The sequence below is a fragment of the Uloborus diversus genome, chromosome 1 (genome assembly GCF_026930045.1).
Source record: "Uloborus diversus isolate 005 chromosome 1, Udiv.v.3.1, whole genome shotgun sequence".
In the NCBI taxonomy this organism is placed as follows: domain Eukaryota; kingdom Metazoa; phylum Arthropoda; class Arachnida; order Araneae; family Uloboridae; genus Uloborus; species Uloborus diversus.
This window is the reverse complement of record NC_072731.1, coordinates 179,675,612-179,693,484: the sequence shown is the minus strand read 5'-3', so window position 1 is coordinate 179,693,484 and position 17,873 is coordinate 179,675,612. Positions and strand designations below refer to the sequence as shown.

At 35.5% G+C, this 17,873-nt stretch overlaps 1 protein-coding gene across 1 annotated transcript in view; it reads right to left on the bottom strand.

The window, feature by feature from the left end:
• LOC129233694 (death-associated protein kinase 1-like) overlaps positions 1-17,873 on the bottom strand; it is a 126,813-nt gene that overhangs the window by 19,290 nt on the left and 89,650 nt on the right. Inside the window, 6 exon segments of the mRNA XM_054867675.1 lie at positions 348-446; positions 1,699-1,797; positions 6,310-6,408; positions 8,085-8,183; positions 9,673-9,771; positions 15,577-15,675. Of these exon segments, the coding sequence (XP_054723650.1) occupies positions 348-446; positions 1,699-1,797; positions 6,310-6,408; positions 8,085-8,183; positions 9,673-9,771; positions 15,577-15,675 (594 nt within the window).

The window sequence follows — 17,873 nt, the reverse complement described above, 5'->3', positions numbered from 1 at the left end:
AATTTCTTAAAATTCTATTAACGTATCCCAGCGTTTGTGTTTAAGAAATACTGGCCGCCTTTTTACTCTGTTTGCCTCTTTTATGCCATTCGCCTTTCTACGCACAGAAGACGCATTCGACGACGGTTTAGAATAGAAAATAACTTAAAAGTATCGGAACAAAATAAAAGTATTTTAAATACCATGTACAGGCTTGAAATAATCCAAGAAAAATCATTGAAACGATATTCTTTGGGAGAATTAAGGCTATTAAACCAACAGAAACGAATAAGTTTTTAACCAATAAAATTGATAAAAGTCCCAAAGAAATTACTGAAAGTAGAAAATAATAAATATTTATTCTTTACCTTATTTGGCACATTCACTTTGGTTCCAGACGAGCATAAAGCCTTGGCCAGTGGTAAAAGTCCGTCCCTACAGGCTATGTGAATTGGACCTTCCCCTTGCTGTAAGGTAGTAATTACGAATTAAACACAAAGCAACAATTTAAGTTTTTTTTTCGAGTCAAAAACTACAATCGCATCTTTTCCCAAAGAATTATGTGTATATAATCGTGTGTACATATGATTTAATTTTCATAGCTTTTTCACTAAGTCCTTGTAAAAAATTTGATATTATTCTAAGAAATACTTTTACTGTTTTTATGAAAACTAAAAAGATACTTTTCGTACAATAAAGTAAACTGTCGTTTGTCATACCAAAATACCAAGAAGATCTGTGTTTTCTTGATATTTTGGTACAACAAACGACCAAAAATTTTGTGCATTTATATTTGGTTACATAGGTCGAGCATGTGAGGGTCCCCAATGGTTTGGTAGGGAGTCTACAGCTGAAAGTGATATTCGAATCACCAGGACAGAATGAGAAGTGATGCACCGGTCGAAAACACCCGCGCTTGGTCTGGACTTACTGGGAAGCTAAATCTTTACAATGTGCAAGTATTGAAATCGTCCTGCGTGTGTGTTTTCATTTGCGCAAGCACACATGATGTTAAAAGGGTGATGTCGATTATTTTTATAACACCGTTTCATATTTGTCACATAGAACATGGGGTTTTCTTTAACTCTTTTGAAACCAAACTTCACAGTTGAGTGTTTACATTATTTATGCATGAACCATGAAATGACGCGTAAATAATATGTATGTCAACTTTTGTGAAAAATGGTTCAGTATAGATTTTGCGGAAATGGATGGGACAATTGTGTCAATATGGTCCATTACAGATGCCAATTTATCATTCAACTCAGGAATAATTGGGTAATACCGACTTTTAGTCTTAACTGAAATGTAATCTTAAATAACAGTAAACTCATGACAGAATCAATTCAAGTTTATATTATTTACGACGTTTTAAGATGTTTTTTCAGCGAAAATTTATTTAGTCATTTATTTACTTTTTTCTGCTAACATTAAGATTATAATGTCTCAATAACGCGGAAAAAAATATTTTTTAAATCGTTCGTATTCGAAAGTTAGTCAAAATAAAGCAAATGCTCCATGGAATATCTCGTTAAAAACGCGTGTCAGAAGAATTTACCCCTCACGAAATCTATAGTCAACACAAAAGTTTTCTTTTAAACCAAGTATTTAGTTTAAGGGGGTAAGTACCAATATACTATTACTATTTACACATGAAGAAAAGCACCGAAATACTTAAATGAAGTCGAGCGAGCAGCGGAAGTGTAGTTGCAAACTTACGTTGTCAAATACGTCTGTTTGGCACCCAGCTTGCAGCAAGAGGAAAGAAACTGCTTCGTGATGTCTTCTCATGGCCAAATGCAATGCGGTATTTTCGCACTAAACAGAAAACATAACGTTTTACACGAGTTCATGATGTAAACTAAAAATATAGCGTAAAAATTTGCTAATAACCTTTTCATATTTTAGTAAAATAATTATCTAAATTATTTTACGAAAATGTTAAGTATAGTGATTTTGTACATTGTAAAGTAGAATATTATATCGTACTTTGCAGAGAGACAAAAGAGCGTGATATATCCGAAGGCATAATATAGGGATTGGCTATTCAAAAAGCAGATTAAGATTTCAAACACTTATTTCATCATAACTACGAAAGATAAATGCACGTCATTTCGAAATTGAGAATCGAAAATGCTTTTCTTGCTTATAAACTTAGAGATACTGTTTTAACTACTGTTATGTCCGAGCAATTGAAACAAGTTTTCCTCTATTTTCGAAAGGGGCAACAAAGCGATCTATCAAAATTGGATATACTGAGAGCACAATGTAATTGAAATAATTATTTTACTAAAATAAGAAACTTGCTGAGAAACGGTTACTATTTTTTTTTAGGCGGCAATGGGTATGATAACAAAGGAAGCGTAATGAACCAGCTTAATGCCAGTTGTAAGGATTTTCAATAGCAACCGTTTACATTATAACTTGCAGTTGACTAAAACCTCAACTCATCTCATCTGTACCGCTTTTCAACAGGTAAGGAGCAGGTCCAAATTTATATCTGCAATAATCCTCTTGTTTCTCATGTTTTAGAGATTTATTTTTCGTCGCGGTGTTAAATCAACTATAATAAGCCGGCTTTTTGATCAACCAAAACGAACTCAATGAATGAAACTGTGTGACGTAGAACAGCTTATTAAGGCTCTTCCGGTATTTAAACCAAGATTTACATATGTGTATTGATCACATACTGTCATAAATTTGCCATTATTGAACCTTTCTCTTTTCAGAATCCCATTCATTTTTTTAGGTTTTAAAACCAATTACAGGAAACACATAATAACAATAGAAATTCATTAAAAATTCCTCACTTCGTGTTGCTGCGTTCTTGGACATAAATTACCGGATGCAGATTGAAATCAAAAAACCACAAGATAAATAATGCTATTGCTTCAGAACCTGTAATTTTCTTGTATGTGAGTGAATGACAAGAGATTATTTGTTCTTTCTTTAAAAAAAAAAATCAAGAAATAAGATGCAAAATTTTATTGAAATTCAGCAAATGTATTTCTATTTTTTTTCATCATGCTCTCATAACTGAAATAGATAACATGGCAGGTAATTTGAGCCAAATTTGATGCCTATGAATATTATTATCTAAATGCAGAATTTCTACTTAATAGCTGAAATCAAAAAGTCTTTCCAGCTTTAAAAAAAAAAAAGAAAAATAGTGAAAAGTCATTAAGTAGGGAAGCTAAAATCAGAATGAAGAACTATTTAAACAAAATGAGCTAGTGGGATAATGCGATGTAATGTAATAAATGACTGATATCGTGTTAAAAACGTTGTTGTTGTCTTGTGCCCGCTAGAATGTCAATTTGAGGAACGCTGCTTCACTTTTCCTACTATACCGTAATTTGGTGAAGTCCAACTTCCACAGTACACACACACACCATAAGGACCCGTTTTTTTTATGGGTAGGCAGCCATTTACAGCACAACAACGCAATCACACAAAAAAAGGACATGGACAGATGAGAAAAAGTGATGGATTCAAGCCCGAGCCGGAATTTTAACCCAGAACCTCCTCATCCGCAGTCAGACTTCTCTGAGCACTGGACAAGGCGGCCGGCAGCAAAAGAATGTTCTTAAAAAAAATTAAAAATTTAGAGATAACCTATTGAAACAGTTGGAAAACACCTCCTCTGTTATGGTGTAGGATATATGTTTCTAATAGCCCTGGTATGTTCTGCTATACAGCAGGACTTAGAAAAAAATTCGATAAAAGTCTAGCTAGGATCTGAACTTTAAACGCATTTTACTCAAAACTGTAAGACGTTCACTTCCATTTCTTTGCTTCTCACTCAGAATTTTTTTTAAAATGTAAATCAAAAGAAATCGCCATGGTAGTTGAAACACAGGTCTCAGCGTTTCGACAGCAGGTCGATGCCTTTGTTGTAGGAAGATCGGGGCTGATTCCTGAGGAAGCCGTGCACGGCTTACTTCACTCCATAGTCCAAATGAAAACGTTTCCTTTGTAATGCTCTGGTAAGAGGCACAAAGATGTGGAAGTCACAGGGTGACAAGCCCGGACTATAAAGGGGGGGGGGGGGGTTCAAAACTTCCCAAAGGAATTTATTTAGGGTACCTGTTTGGGTATTAGTTTAGGGTATTATACCGCATATGTTTGTGGATGATAGAGTTCGTCCACTGATTTCACGGGTCTTAATCCTTTGATTAGCTCGGATCATTTCATTAACGAAGGCAATGGAATCATTGCTGATCGCGATGTTTGCGTGGCCCGACCTCGGCAGATCCGATGTCGTTAGCTGCCCTTCTCAAAAACTGTTACACCACTTGTTTACAGCCGTACGAACTAAACAGTGGTCGCCATACACTGTTACCATTCGCCGATAGATGTTCGCATTACGCTCCCCTTCCGCAACCAGAAACCGTACTACCCCATGTTGTTCCGATCTGAACGCATCCATGGATAGCAAGACTTTCCTTTTGTACAATTTTCTCTACTGCAAATAGGTTTTACCGCTAAACGGCATCGAGATGCGTACCTCATACCACCCTTTATATATTTCTGCAGTGGCGTTGTAATCGAATCATTCATTCTGACGTTATCGCACTTGTCCACTTTTCATTTGGGCAACCCTTATATAAATTTGGGCCCTCTGCAATAAAATCTCCCCAGAAGCCAGCAGCGTATACAGTCAACTCTTGATAACTCGAAATTCCAAGGTGCCGGCTAAAACGATCGAGTTTTTTGTAGTTCGAGTTATGGGAAGTTTCCGCAACAATCTCAAGAGTTTGGCACCGAATGAAAACGTTGAGATAAAGGAATATTCGAGTTATAAGCTTTAAGTTATTGAGACTCGACTGTATTTGCAACGCTAATAAGTCTTGCAAGGAGACCTTATGGTCTCGAAAATTCAGATTGTGATGAAATTCAGCAGATTAGTAGTAACCCTTGAGAGTATCCATACAGTAAAGTAATAAAGCGCACTAGCGAGAACATTCCAAGAAAACAGCCTCTAAAGTTTTAAACGCAGTTTATAAATACAAGTAGAGGTTTCTCGCCAGCAGCAATTCGGGGACTTTGTGGTCAGCGTGCTGGATTCCCGTGCAATACATCCCAGGTTCGATACCTATCGAAGAATTTTTTTAATTGAAATTTGAATTGAAGAAAATATTTTATTTTTAAATACGTAATGTATTTTTAATAGAGAAAATAGAGATGCATTCAATCGATGATAAATTATAATTTGAATTACCACGGCAATAAAATTACGGTAGGACTTGTTAATTTATGTATAAAATTTAACAATATACTGTTTATGTATCAATTATATATTTATGTAGATACATCAGAATGATAATTATCATAAGAACATGGAAAACAAAAACTGTTTTGACATCTTGCACAATGTATAAAGGAAGATCATTTACAGGAGCAACCTTTCGGTAAAAGATTCGTAGGAAAACATACTTCATTAATATTCATGAAATTTTCTTTTGTCCGAAAATTTGGAAGCATACCAGGCATACCGAATGATTTTATTAAAAATTGGCGATCATAGTTGATGGTGAACTATTGATTGTATTTTATGCAGTCTTCACGGGTTTTTCACAAATCTTTTTATTATTTTCAACGAGATAATTTTGTGTACGCGACATTAGATTCTTTACCTGTCTATAAAAATAGACGTCTCAAGGTTGAAGAAGAGAGGTACATTTTGGTGAAAAAAAGAATTCTTCAAGAGTTGTCGAACCCGGGATGGAATGCATGGGAATCCAGTACGCTGACCACATAGCCACCGAGCTACTGCTAGTAAAAATCTCTACTAGTGTATAAGCTGCGCGTAAAACTTTAGAGCGTGTTTTCTCGGAATGTTCTGGCTAGTGCGCTTCATTACTTTACTGTGTGGATATTTTCAAAGGGTACTACTAATCTGCTGAATTTCATCCCGATCTGAATTTCTGAGACCGTAAGGTCTCCTTATTAGTGATAGATTTTTTTCATCATCTTGGGCCGTTGGGCCCCTTAAAGACGTGCCCCCCCCCCCGCAGCACCGCGGGGTTTTTCGGGTACGCAGATCCGAGCCTGTTCTCACTGCCTTGCTTATAGTTTAAATCGAACTTTGTAAACGCTCAAGGCACGCGCAGAAGGCAGAGACTCTGAGCAGTTTCCAATCGATCAAGCCAGCTCGGAGATTGGTCACGCACGAGCACTTAAATCTTTTAGTACGATCGCTAATGGCTCCAAGGAAAGGGTTATAATGTGAGGATGCCTATCTCTCTGCACGTGTAGATAGGTCTTCGCAAACACGATAATTTCCTGTGGTAGCGCGTGACAAACTTGCTGATAGAAGAAGATTCTAACCTTGTCAATGAGATTCAGATCAACTCCAGCTTCGAGGAGGCTTCTGATGCAGTCTGTGTGGCCTCGGGCAGCAGCACAATGCAAAGGAGTTTCTTCTTCCTAGTAGACGATGGAAATAGTTATTCAATATTAGCTAAAGGGCTATAAATGGAAACATGTTAAGTTTTTTGTTATGAAAATAGAACTGAAACCCCAAAATATAAGCCAGCTTTAGCAAAGTAGTCGGATCTGTGTAGTAGTGTTTCTGGTTAAAAACTGGATCATCAGCTTACTATTCTGAAAAAATTAAGTAACGAAATTCCAATAGATACGAAATCGTTAGATTTTCACTGCTCATCTGATTCATAGAGCCCATATGACCTCCCCTTGACAGATGGTACCACAGCCTTCCATTTGTGTCAAATAACTAAAAAACAATAAGTTTTCACTAAATTTTAATTCGTTTTTGGCTTTTTTTCACGCCAGGCATCATTTTTGTAGTACCCATGTGGGGGCTGTTGTCTGATTTAACAACGTTGAATCGTAAAACACTAGGCTACTGCTATGATACTTCATTTCCCCGAAATTTCACCAAGTGACATGCAACGTAAAAGTACATTATTCGTTCTTCTCGCGATTTCCAAGCGTATAAGGGTTTTTTTTAAACGCAAATTAAAAAAAAAATATATATCCCGCTATTTCATCGTTTAAACATCAGTAATGCATTTCATGAAGTACTTTTATATTGACAGCTCGTCCTGCCATTGCAGGCTCGTCACCATGAAACCACATAGTGTACTAATGGAAAAAAAAGATAGCAACCGAAAGAACAAAGTTAAACACATTGCTTTCGCCACATTTAAAGATTTGGCGAGAAATGGAAGGTACCATGCGGCTTCATCATCTGCACCTGGCTGGACATCCATCCGCAAAGTGTATTTAAAATGGTCTCCACTTTTCACGGAAACCCTCTAAATTTGGCAATTTTTCTTAAAATTTCAGAAGCCTTTAAGACGTTATATTACGATAACAGAGAGACGAGGACAAACAACTTATGCGTCCAAAAACATGCTTTACTATGTTCTCTCTATTGCTACTTTTTTTGAACTTCTTTCATTATCACGCTATCGTATGATTTCCTATTAAGTATACATTGTTGGATTAAGTGAAGAGGTTGAGACACTTTACATGTAGGACGTCGCGAACATTAAACGCAAGACTACATTGTCCTGGCTTGCGTTGTGTTCGAAATTATACAAGTTATTTTGCAAGATTAAGTTTTATGACGGCAAATTAGATTAGAAAGATTTCAGCCATATAACCAGATTGAGCATACTTTTGGTACAGAGCCGCACTGAGTGAATAAAAAACGCTCTGGGAAAATCGGAACTAACCTGATGATAATATATGTGTCTGACAAGCGTAATTGAAAAAAACTTGTATGATGTTAGAACGACTAGTGAATTTCCCTCCTCCCTTTTCGTAGTATTCCTCATTTCAAATTGTAATCAAATACGAAGGGTAAAACAAAATGCATGACATAAGTATGCATTGTAAGGAATAAGACTTTACACATTAAAACATCAAAAATAATAAAGATAAAATGAATGGTAAAAGCAAATTAAATTAAAGCGAACAAATGTCGTGTGATAAAAAATGACACATAAGCATTAGAAGTATGCTAACAACAAACTGTAGCTGCTCTTGGTAATGCCACACTAATGACACGAGAATTTACGAAAGAAAATGAGTAATAATAATAATGGAGCACTATCATATGAATGAAAATAGCCTACCTTGTTCCGAAGGTTTGTTTTTGCTCCAAAATTACACAGGGTATCCACGATTTTTGGGAAACCGTGCCAAACTCCGATATGCAAGGCAGTTTCTCCATGCTAAAACGAACAAAATAATAAATAAAACTGGCAAGATGATGCTAAAAAGAACCATCATTTCAGAAATTTATTAGGAACATTTAGTTTTTCAACTGAGATACATTTCGACATTTCAACCCCCGAGGTACATCCAAAGGTTCAAAAAATAATTCTGATTTAGTTTTTAAGCCACCAATTTTAGGCAAAAGTTCTTTAAATAAAAACAATATTCAAACGTATCCTTGGTTGCTTAAAAATGTTTTAATTTAAAAGGGGGGGGGCGGCATAGCTATTAAATAACGGACTGGAGCATTTTGTAAACCTATTCCTTTTCCTATTAAAGGTGAAAATAGGGTTTTCCAAAAGAGTTCTTTTTAAAAAAGCCGTTTGAAATGGAGGCAGTGAGTAATAAGGGGCTTTTTAAAATGCGTTCAAAGTTCAAACCCTTTGTTAGCTCTTACTGAAAAGTTATTCTGAATCATGCAGTATAGCAGGGCTACTAGAATCATCTCTCACCACAAATCAGAGGAGTTTTTTCTGCCATTTTTACTAGTTTCTCTAAATGTTTTATTTTGAAACTTACTCATATACACCTGTGCTTCTAGGTGCCTCAATAGCAAATTTTATTTCAAGTAGACTTTTTTCTATAGTGGCTAAATGATGTTTTCTTTTTTATTTTTGCAAAATGTTTCAAATTTCGAATGAAATAATTTTTCCGAAAAAATATTGACACATATTTTAAATAAAATATTTAATAGGAAGGTGTTTCGTCCTGCAACCAAGAACTAATTTGGATAGTTCAAATTAAATCTCGTTTTTCGCGCCACTTGCCTCATCTTGTTGATACTTATACTTGAACGAAAATAAGCAACAAAACAAAAATAGAGCCAAATAAATAAATAAAAGCTTTACTTGTAACACAATAACAACTTCAGAAATGCTGCTGAAAACAATTGTCACAACAAAAACAGCAACTCAATATGAAACTTCCGAGTCTTTCATGTGATTTCACTGCTTCCTAGTGGTTTTCAACTCATTCTGGTACATAAATCAACGCGGAATGGAAGAAGGAATTTCACACAAATTTTACTCGACACTGTAGAGGAGAGATGTAATGTCACCGTAGTGCTCACCCCCTTCCCCTGCATTGGAATTGGACAATGTCGGCGTTTATGTTCGAAATTGCCCTCAAAAAGAAACAGCCGTAAGAACAGAACAAACTTCCCGAAGCAATGTTTTACAGATAGAAACAAAAATGAATTCCACCACTGCATTTCAAAACACCGACCCAGAAAAGTTAAATATCCCAACCGCGACAGATAACTTTCTAAAATTCGTATGACATTCTCCTCCATTCCCTTTACAGAATGTATGCGGAATGAAAAGAACTTGACCCAGAGCAAACTTATGACATGTCATCTGGGGCAGAACGGACATTCCAGTAATTAACTCTCTCATTAAGCGCTCATTTAAATGAGGAAGTTAAATTCAATCGACGTTGGAAACTGACCTCATCGGGTAGGTTGACGTCAGTGCAGCACCTGCACAGGAGCGCCACGGCATTGGTGTGCCCGTAGCGAGAGGCCACATGAAGAGCAGTCTCCTTGGCCTATGTTTTGGGAAGAGAGGGAGCATTTAGAGCACTGTCAAGAAATGCATCTCAAATCTCACGAAAGTTTCGCCGTGTTTGAAGAAAATGCTTCGTGAAAAATGCTCTATGTAAACTCTTTTCGTCAAATTGACAAAAAATTTCGTGAGATTTGATCATGCGATTTAAATTTAGCAAGGAAAGAATCGTCTTCAATGACGAAATTCGTGCTCGAAAGTGAGCGATGCGCTTCTGAGAGTAAGTCAGTTTTTATTCGATTACACTTTAGAACACTTTTGTGGATTCTTAAATCCTAAGACTAGTTTCGTCATTTAAGACGATTCTTTCCTTGTTAGGTCAGAAACTCATGCTCAAAGCTTACGAAAATTTCTTCAATTTGACGATTTCGTATGATATGAGCATGCGTTTCTGAGTGTGAACAAAACATTTCAAAAACAACTTGAGCAAAAATTATGCAATATAATACTATAACGTAATATAGAAGACAGATAGACTGGTTAATTAATAGAATTAGCTTTTTTTTTTTTTTTTAGCAAAATACATTTAGGGGCGAGGCAACATCCCTTGCTTGTCCCTTGTCCTACCTTAGACCCTTGTAATTATTATATGTGTAGAGGCTCTAGTACCTTCCAATCTGCAGAACTTGATGGTATGTCAGTTTTTGAAGAGTGAATTCATCCAGCAAGGAATTTCAGAGTACTAATATTAATTTTTTATGACTTTTACATTTTCTTCGAAGAACACAAAATATCTAAATATGCCATACAACTAAAAATGACTTGAATTATTTGAATCGATGATTTCAAAAAAGGCGTAGGTCCTTTAAAATCAATAGAACTTACGCCCTTTCGAAAACCAATTTTTTTTGAACAAATGTAACAAAAGACTTAAACTAATCAAAGTACAGTGATAGACGCTGTTGATGCATATAAATATTATAAATAGTGAAAGCAAAAATTTTCAGTTACTTTTCACGTTGGGTAAACGAAAGATGTTGAGAAAGTACAAAAGAACCAACATCGATGCACATCTGATGTGTTGCAAATCTGACTCGGGATTAGTAATATATTTTAAAGCTTCCCTGAGGTATACATAAATTAAATTTTAAAGGGAAAATCCGGTAATTTGCAAAACATTTTATCAGAAAAAGTAACCCACGCTTAAAAAAAGAAACCGGAATTCTTCAACTTTCATCAAAATTCAACCACAACTCAAAGTAGATTAGAGCAGATCTATCACTTCCTGTTACTAATTTCAGACTCTCTATTCCATGTAGATTATTCAGCAAATCACAGTTTTTTTTTTTTAAACTAAGCACTTTTCATAATGCACTCAAAAGGACAAAATAACTTCTCTGGGTCAGAAAGGACACTTTAAGAATTCCTGTAGTTTTCGAAAATTAAAAGATATTGACACCACAAACGAAGAAAAGTGCGGCTCAAGACATGAAGAGAATTTCTTATCATTACCTATGCATATTTATCTTATTGGGAGAGTTTGGTTTGAAATGACTAGAACCGCACTTTTCTTCGTTTGTGGTGTCATTTTCTTGGAATTTTCGAAAACTACAGGAATTCTTAAAGTATCCTTTCTGACCCAGAAAGGTTATTTTGTTCTTTTGAGTGCATTATGAAAAGTGCTTAGTATTTTTTAAAAAACTCTCTTATTTTTTTTTTAGTGTAAATGTATTTCAGAAATAAAATAACTTTACCATCACGAAACTTCACCTTATTGTTTTATATTAATGCTCGGTACTAATAGGAAAAACCTATATATGTGCCAACTTTAAGCAGTTGACACTAAAAATTAATCCTTGTTCCTCTCTAGGATTTATTTGTTTGCTAATTTAATTAAAACCATTCAAATATTAAAGACTTCCCAAACCAATTTATGTTTCAAAACATACAAGTTACTCATGATAAAGATCGTAATATGTCTCTTTGCTTAGCCCCGTTAACGACTATTGGCATTCATGAGAGTAATGGTAGTGGATAAATTTCATGCTTGCTTCAGAGAAGTCTGGATTCAAAATTTTCATCATGATTACTATCAACATAACTGTTGCAAGGCAACAAAATTTGTAACAATGGATTTTATGTTTAAACATTCAATGGGAAAATTACATGAAACGTGCTGTTTTCCATCCTAACCGAAATAATAATTTTACTTTAGAGTTTTGATTTTTCAGCGTTAAGTTGTACCTTAAGATTAAGCAAATTATTTAGTAAAATCCCGAAGTCAATAAGTGGTCTAAATGGTGAGATATAAGCAAAAGCAGGCCTCAGATTTCTCCGTGACAATCAGGCCAAATATAATAAAAGTACTTAATAAAAACGTTTGGTATGATATTACCTTGGTCCGCATATGTCTTTTAGGTATAAACTGCAATCAAACCCTTCGTTTTGCTATTTTATCGAAAAAGTTTTCGCAACAATATATATATATATATATATATATATATATATATATATATATATATATATATATACAGCATTTACATGAGATACATTTTAAGGACATATTTTAAATATAAATTCAAAGACATTGAAAAAATGAAAGAATAAATACTAAAGTGTACTGTAATGCCAGCGCAAAGCTGCTAGAAACAAAAACAGTACAAATATATTCATGAATACACAATCTAAATAAAATTGAAGATGCAAAACACAAGAACATAAAAATGAAAAAAGGTGAACCAGGGACCGACACTTTCTCAAGGGGAGGATCGGTTCCTAAGTTCACAAGGCCTTTTCTGTTTAGCAAGAGGGAAGGTCCCAATAGCTTGCTACCCTCCCCGAGAGCCTTGGGGGAAAAATTGAACAAGAAAACACACCTGGAAAATAATGAACGAAAGCGTATTCAGGTGAACCATCAAAAGGAAGAAACATTCAGAAAGTAGACCTTGAAAAAGAAATGATCTGCACGTGCCAGGCAAACATGCAGATAAGACACGACAGCAGCAGAACCTGGAATTGTAAAAACATGGAGTTGAAAAAACCTGGAGTTGAAAAAAATCTGGAGTTGAAAAAACCGGAGTTAAAAAATAAATGATAATAAAAATAATACAAATAAAACCTGGATGGGAAATTACGTCAGAAATTTTCAGGATAGATCCCAACAGACCTTCATAGCTTAGGTGGCCATACTACAATAATATTAATTATTATCAACTCCGTTTTTTTTCAACTCCAGGTTTTTTTCAACTCCATGTTTTACAATTCCAGGTTCTGCTGCTGCCGTGTCTTAACTGCATGTTTGCCTGGCACGAGCAGATAATTTTTTTTTCAAGGTCTACTTTCTGAATGTTTCTTCCAGGGCCGATCCTAGCAGGTGTGCAGAGTGTGCGCCGCACAAGGGCGGCCAAAGCAAGAGGCGGCCGCAGGTCGAATCATAAAGTTCTTATAATCAAGCAAAATTCCTCAAGAATTTCTCACAAGATAACTTATAATAAGTAGAATAAATATGCTGATTTTTAAAATTTCAATTGTCAAAGTATGTGTCGATTTCCTGACAGCATAGCATAATTTAAGAAAAATATAATGTTAGGGAAAATTGTGTTGGTTCATTGTCCATTAATATCTGCTCTTAACACACGTGCTTCATTTGGTTGCAAAGTTTGCGACAGAACCGGTAATCAGGCATGGATACAGGGGAGGGGAAAGGCCCCCTTCTGAAGCATGAAATCGTGCCGTCTAAAAGGAGCACCGAGGGCGGCCACTAATGTTTACCCCCCAAGCTTTTATAGACCTAAACAATGAAGACATATTTTATTTATTTTTAAAAAAAGCTATACTGATTAGATACTCTCGCAAGCATTTCAAACAACAAACTATGTAACAAACTCTGTGTTTAACAGTCGTGGATGCGTGGAGAGAAAGTGGAAAATTACGACTCCCTTGAGAGTAACATATATGAATGACGAACTAAAATGATGTACTTTTCCCCCTTTACGACAATTTTTCTGATTAAAATCTTGAATGAACTGCCCGGTTTCATCAGGTAGGAGGACATGGCCCTTGTCCCGGGAAGCAAATGCAGCTCCAAAACAGATCCAAAAGGATGCCATGACCTCCTTGACGAAATTAAAGAAGGCTTAAAATTGCGTTTCTAGGACTTTACTTTCGGAAAATTTCGCTGGTTGAACCATCGATCTTAAGGACCCAATTAAGTCTCTGATTCACCTCTTCCACCTTAACTTAATCAAACATAGCCTAAAAATGTTGACTCCAAAATCCGAAACGTGTTTTCAGACGACAGCCCCTCCTATCATCAAACATCATATAAAATTGCTTTGGCATTTTTCGAATTTTTTGCAGGGAAGGTCCCCGAAATCCATTCGTCCATGCAACCAAACACAACTAAAGATTAACTGGAAATATTTTTCATACGCCAATTTCGATAATTTTCTTGGAGCAATCTTCCTCCCCTGAACCCCTGATACCTCCCCCCACGCTTCCCCTTCCTCCGTCCTTTCTCTGATGTCACCGAAGAAAGACTATAAAATGCGTTTTTACGACTAGTAAATTTTGGTATCTATTACTTAAAAGATATAAATTGTACCTAAGGAGTTTCTTACTAAAAAAAATTTGTTCCTTTTTATAAGATCATTCTTCTGTCCCCCCCCCCTTTTTGAATTCGAACTTGTCATGGAAATTTAAAGAATGATTTATATAGACGTTAAAGCGTAGTCAAAATATGCAAATTACTCTTGAGGGGCGGCACATTCGCTCTTTGCACACGGGCGGCCGATACCCTAGGATCGGCCCTGGTTTCTTCCTTTTGATGGTTCACCTGAATACGCTTTCGTTCATTATTTTCCAGGTATGTTTTCTTGTTCAATTTTCCTCCAAGGCTCTCGGGGAGGGTAGCAGGTTATTGGGACCCTTCCTTTTGCTAAACAGAAAGGGCCTTGTGAACTTAGGGACCGGTCCTCCCCTTGAGAAAGTGTCGGTCCCTGGTTCACCTTTTTTCATTTTTATGTTCTTACGTTTTCCATCTTCAATTTTATTTAGATTGTTTATTCATGAATATATATATATATATATGTAGCCTTTTTATTCGATCAAAGTAGTTTTTCTTTCATTAGATGACATTGAAATAGAGGTTAATTTACAGTCATGCTTTGCACTGGAACTTTCCAAGTCCTTGATTTATAAACAATATAATTGCTATAATTATTATGACTACTAACATCCTCATTATCCTCATCATTATTACCAATATCATCATCATTATTATCACCAATATCATCATCATGATTAGGATGATTCTTCATCATTATTATTATCACTATCATAATAATCATCATCATCATTACAGTTACTACTGAGTTATTTTACTATGAGTTTGAGAACTTGTTTATAAAAACAATCGAATTCTACTGGTCCTAAGAACAATATTTTGTATCATGGGACCGTATGTGAAATCTCTTAGTTCCAACAATGTTAGCGGACCCTCTGTTTTTGACAATTGAAAAGAAATGTCTCAAAAGAAGTCTCATATTTTAGCTGTCCTTAGTTATACTTCCTCTTGCTTCATTTCTAAATGCCAATGTATAGTTAAGAAAATAAACACAAGTTTTCTTTAGCAAAGGTAAAGTATGTAAAAGCTTACAAAAGCAAATTGCTCTTGGCTAGTTTGATTATATGGAAATGTAGACATTTTCATAAAGCTCACACAACGTACACACACACCGTACTGAATATCAATTATTATATGCGAAGAGATAACCTTTAAACAAATTGCTCTGATGGTAAGAGATATCTAACAAATATATCTGAATAGAGAAAATGACTATAGCTGTACCTTGTTTCGAATATCTACAGACACGCCTTCCTCGTATAGATAACGAATAACGTGGTCATGGCCTTGCCTCGCTGCCCAGTAGATGGCACTGTCCCCATGCTGAAAAGACACAAACCTAAGTAAGATGGTCATATAGAGATGTCACTGTATTTTCTATTGTTCGCAAATTCTCAATCTAAGGAGAGAGGATTACTTTCAACTAATATCGCCGATGTCGCAAAACAAAAGATGAATTAATATCCTTTTGTTCTGTGGTCTTGCTTTTGTTTCCGGTTGTAACTACATGCAAATTTTCCCTATTTAGCTGAGGTTCGCATTCTTGTTCATCTACCAACTGGGCATTAGTAGCATTTAGCAATGTCTTCGAACACTTGGGATTTATTTTTGAATTCTGATTATCTTTATACCCACAATACTTTCGTTGCAATTGAACGTCTCAAGACATAGCTAGGAAAATAAAAATAAAGTCGAATGCAGAACTTTATCTCAACTTTTTTTTGTTCACGTACATTAAAAGCATTTTCATTCTGGTGTAAAGTATAAAGAATCTGGAGAAAAATAACTATACAAATTTTAAATGGGTTACAGTTCCATTTCTAGTGATATAAAGAAAAAAAAAAAGGATTTTTGTGAAGTTGGAATAATCGCCTATGTACTAAAAAAAGACTTTCTGTGATGATCCAACTCAGGGCCAGATTAGCCATAGAGCAGAAGTAGCAAATGCTACGGGCCCCGCGCTTCTGGGAGCCCCGCGCCACAAGAAAAAAATTGCTGGAAAAAAAAAAAAACTACTTTCCGCACTTCAATCCGTTTAAATTTATCTCTATCTTTCTCCTTTTATTTAGATCTAGCTTTTCTAAATACTCAGGTAAATTAAAAATCGATTTTTTCCCTTGGGTTGCTTTTCAGAAATTTCTCTCAATTGAAGTCTTAAAAACGCAATTTTAGTTGATCTTTCTTAGTGGAAGGAGAAAAAGCTCCGTTAGGTCAGAAAAGTTTCAAAACTGCCCTAAGAATTACAATTTTAGGCAATGTTTGCAGAAAGGAAAATTAGGATTTCTCTAGATTTTTTTTTCTTTTTTTCAAAATGAAGTCAATTTTGAGGTAACTTAAGAAATTTAAGGGAGGTGGATATTCTCCTTTGGAATTTTTTTGAAATATGAGATCGAAATGGTTCAAAGGGCTTCTTTCTCCGGAATTTTTCGGAATTTGGGGTCGAACAATTTAAGCAATTTTTGTTGATAGACGGAGAAGGAGGATGCTGAAACTCTTAAAGCACAAATCCTAAAACCACATTTCATAGCTCTCTTTGGCGATGTTAGACAAGAGATGAGAAAGGATTACTATCCAGAAATAGTTTGAAAATGACTTTCTTCGTAAAGCTTTCGAAATTGGAGTCCTGAAAAGGTAATTATTAGTCATCCTTTAAATCATCTTTGGTTACTTAACTTCATGTCAATTTATCACCTTCAAAAATCCCCCCCCCTCCCCGCGACACAAGCCCGTAGATCCGGCACTGTAAACAACAATGAGCAAAAGGAGATCATGATGGAAGAAAAGAAAAGATTCTGAAACTTCACACTTATGCTGAGCGAAATAAATAAATTGGTAAGAGGATATTATTTTTTGATGACCTAAAATAATTATGGGTAGAAGAAAGACTCTAAACATTGTTTTTAATTTTTTCCTCTGAGTGGGAGGGAACTAAAAAGCTGCAGCCCATGTCCCGAACCTAACCCATTTCTTTTGCATCACCAAAGGTAGCCAGAAACTTTTTTATTCGAACTTGAAATTCAGAAAAATTCAGTAAGAAAATAGTTTAACATAATCGAAAACCCGCTAAAACTGCTTTCTGGAACTTCAGTTTCGAAAAATTTCCACGGGTGTAATCCCGAGCTCGATCCCGTCCTATAACGTCGTCTGATAATGTGACCTACAAGTGCGTACTTTGGACTATACTTTCGAAAAATTTCTATGGGAGTGTACCTCTCCCCCTCCAACATTGTTAAAGATGGTCGAAGATGTACTTTTTAGATTTCAACTTCGAAAAATTTCTGGGTTGCCTTGGAGAGTGTCGGAACCCCATCTCATACCGAAACGTAACCCGCGATGGCCTTCAATCTATCACGTTTTCACAAATTCGCTTTCGAGAAATTTCCAGGGGATGACTTTCGTGAACTCAGCCCCAAAATCACCAAAGAAGGTATAAAAAAAAAAAAAAACTACCCTTTCAGAGTATATAATTTCGAGAATTTTTGCTTAAAATTGTGTTTTTAGATTAATAATACGTAATAAAC